General features: G+C 42.0%; 1 protein-coding gene across 1 annotated transcript; it reads left to right on the forward strand.

The window, feature by feature from the left end:
- Window positions 1-5: 5 nt before the first annotated feature.
- LOC123177196 (putative disease resistance protein RGA3) lies at window positions 6-2,378 on the forward strand (the record flags this gene model as incomplete). The annotated part of the gene is made up of 1 exon (XM_044591077.1): window positions 6-2,378. A coding segment is annotated over one exon (2,373 nt), but the record flags the coding sequence as incomplete, so codon positions are not given.
- Between the last annotated feature and the right edge of the window lie 5 nt (window positions 2,379-2,383).

The following is a 2,383-nucleotide window of genomic DNA, read 5'->3' on the forward strand; positions in this document are numbered from 1 at the left end:
AATTTTTGCTTGAGACTGGAGATAAGATAATGGAAAAACTAAAGGGCTCCCCTCTTGCGGCAAAAACGGTTGGTAGATTACTGAGTAAAGACCTTAGTTTGCGTCACTGGAAAAGGGTCCTAAAAAGTAAAGGATGGGAGAAGCAGAACGATGACAATGCAATTATGCCTGCCTTGAAGCTTAGCTATGACTTTCTTCCTTTCCATCTGCAACAATGTTTTGCCTATTCTGGATTGTTTCCTGAAGATTACAATTTCAGAAGTGACGAGCTGATCAGTCTATGGATTGGACTAGATATTTTGAAACCCAATGGGCAAGACCAAATATTTGAAGACATAGGTCTGAGCAATTTAAATGAGTTAGTCATCCATGGATTTTTCAGAGAAGAGAAAACTTATTATGGTATGCGTTATGTTATGCATGACCTGCTGCATGATTTGGCATTGAAGGTTGCATCTCATGATTGTCTTAGTCTAAGTCTCCCTAGTGTTGGATCAGTAGAGATTCAGCCAACCACCCGTCACTTGTCTATAAGCACATATGGTTTAGGTAAATATGATGAAGTGTCTGGTAAAAAATTGAAGAGTGAATTGGAAGAACTAAAGACAAGATTTAAGGTTGAAGAATTGCAAGCATTGATGTTATTTGGAAAAATGGATGAAGGTTTTTTCAAGATATTTGGTGATTTTTTGGGGGAAGTGAACACTCTTCGTGTTCTTCATTTGCCCAAAATGCTTTGTCCCGTGGAGTTCATGTTACATAACTTTTCGGGACTTCTCCACCTACGATACCTATGTCTAGGGACACATGACATCCAGATTCATTTACCACTTAGCATCTCTAAAATTTATCATTTAAGGATTCTAGATCTTAAATGGTGGAATGGCAGTCGTGATTTGCCTGATGACATGAGCAACCTTGCCAAATTGTGCCATTCTTATGTCCCAAATGATGATAAGCTTCATTCTGATATTTATAATGTGGGAAAGCTTAAACTCTTAGAAGAGTTAAAGGTATTTGAAGTCAATAAAAAATGTGAAGGGTTTGAACCAAAGCAACTAGAGCACTTGACCAAGCTAAGGGAGCTTGGCATCTACAACCTTGAGAAGATAGATACAACAGAAGAAGCAGCTCAAGCAAAACTGATGGAGAAAAATTACTTGAGGAGGTTAACATTGGACTGGGATAGTAAGCGATCTAGTATTGATCCTGGTGTGGAAGCAGCGGTTCTTGAGAGCCTTCATCCACATGGAGATCTTCAGGTGTTGTGCATTAGAGGGCACGGAGGTCCTTCTTGTCCATCATGGCTGGGTGATGAGTTCGCTGCTGAAGGTCTACAAGCTCTTTATCTGTATGGTGTTTCTTGGGAAGTTTTTCCTTCTTTAGGGAAGGCGTGGGATCTTCGTGAATTAAGGTTTGAGCATATTGCCAGGCCGAAGGAGTTTACTATAGAGAAAAGCTTTTGCATGCTAATAAAGTTTGAACTCATTGGCCTAGGAAGTTTTGAAAAATGGATTTTCCCAGCTGAACGAGATTCTTCCCTGGATGGAGAGCGGTTGCCAACGGATGCTCATACGTTCCCTCTCTTGCAAGTGCTGATTATTAAAGAGTGCCCGAAATTCTTAGAGTTTCCAATTTCAAACCATATTCTTTATCCTAAACTACAGGAGCTCAAGATACAGGACTGTCCAGAATTCTTGTCTCCCATCTCCTGGACTGAAAGTCTGCGTAATGTCGAGTTAGCAAATGTGAAACTATTAAAGAGGTTTACATACTCAGGATCATCCGGTGGAGCAGAATTGAAAATTACCGGAGAGAGTGATCTGCTTAGCTTAGACCAAGTGTTACTTTTCAGTAAAGAAACAGGTATTGAGAAGCTGACACTGGACAAGTGCCCACCTCTGGAGTTGAAGCACCTTCTGATGCTAACCTCGCTGAGGACATTGATTGTAAAAGAATCAGTTGGTCTAGTTGGACCACTAGGAGGAGGTCAGAGTGATGTGGAATGGCAGCTCCCTGTTGAGTATATCAAGATCTACAAATTAAATGGTAATACTGGCAAGGAACTGACAGAGCTCCTCCCCCACCTCCCAAAGCTCTCCAAATTGGTAATATGGTGGTGTAAAAGCATAAAAAAGCTGGTAGTGGGGGTGGATGTGCAACAAACAACACAAGAAGCATCAGAGATGGGGGGAGGTGAAATAACAGCAGCAGCAGAGGAAGAGGATGATGGGGTGCTGCTCCTCCCAGCTCATCTCTGTGACTCACTACGGGAATTGTGGTTCAATTACTGCCCAGAGCTGGTCCTGGTTGACCCTCCAACTCTTGTTCCTGGTGGAGGATGGCTCCAAGCCTTGCGATCCCTCCAGAGATTAACAATACG

The sequence above is a fragment of the Triticum aestivum genome, unplaced genomic scaffold, assembly GCF_018294505.1.
Source record: "Triticum aestivum cultivar Chinese Spring unplaced genomic scaffold, IWGSC CS RefSeq v2.1 scaffold74288, whole genome shotgun sequence".
Lineage (NCBI taxonomy): Eukaryota > Viridiplantae > Streptophyta > Magnoliopsida > Poales > Poaceae > Triticum > Triticum aestivum.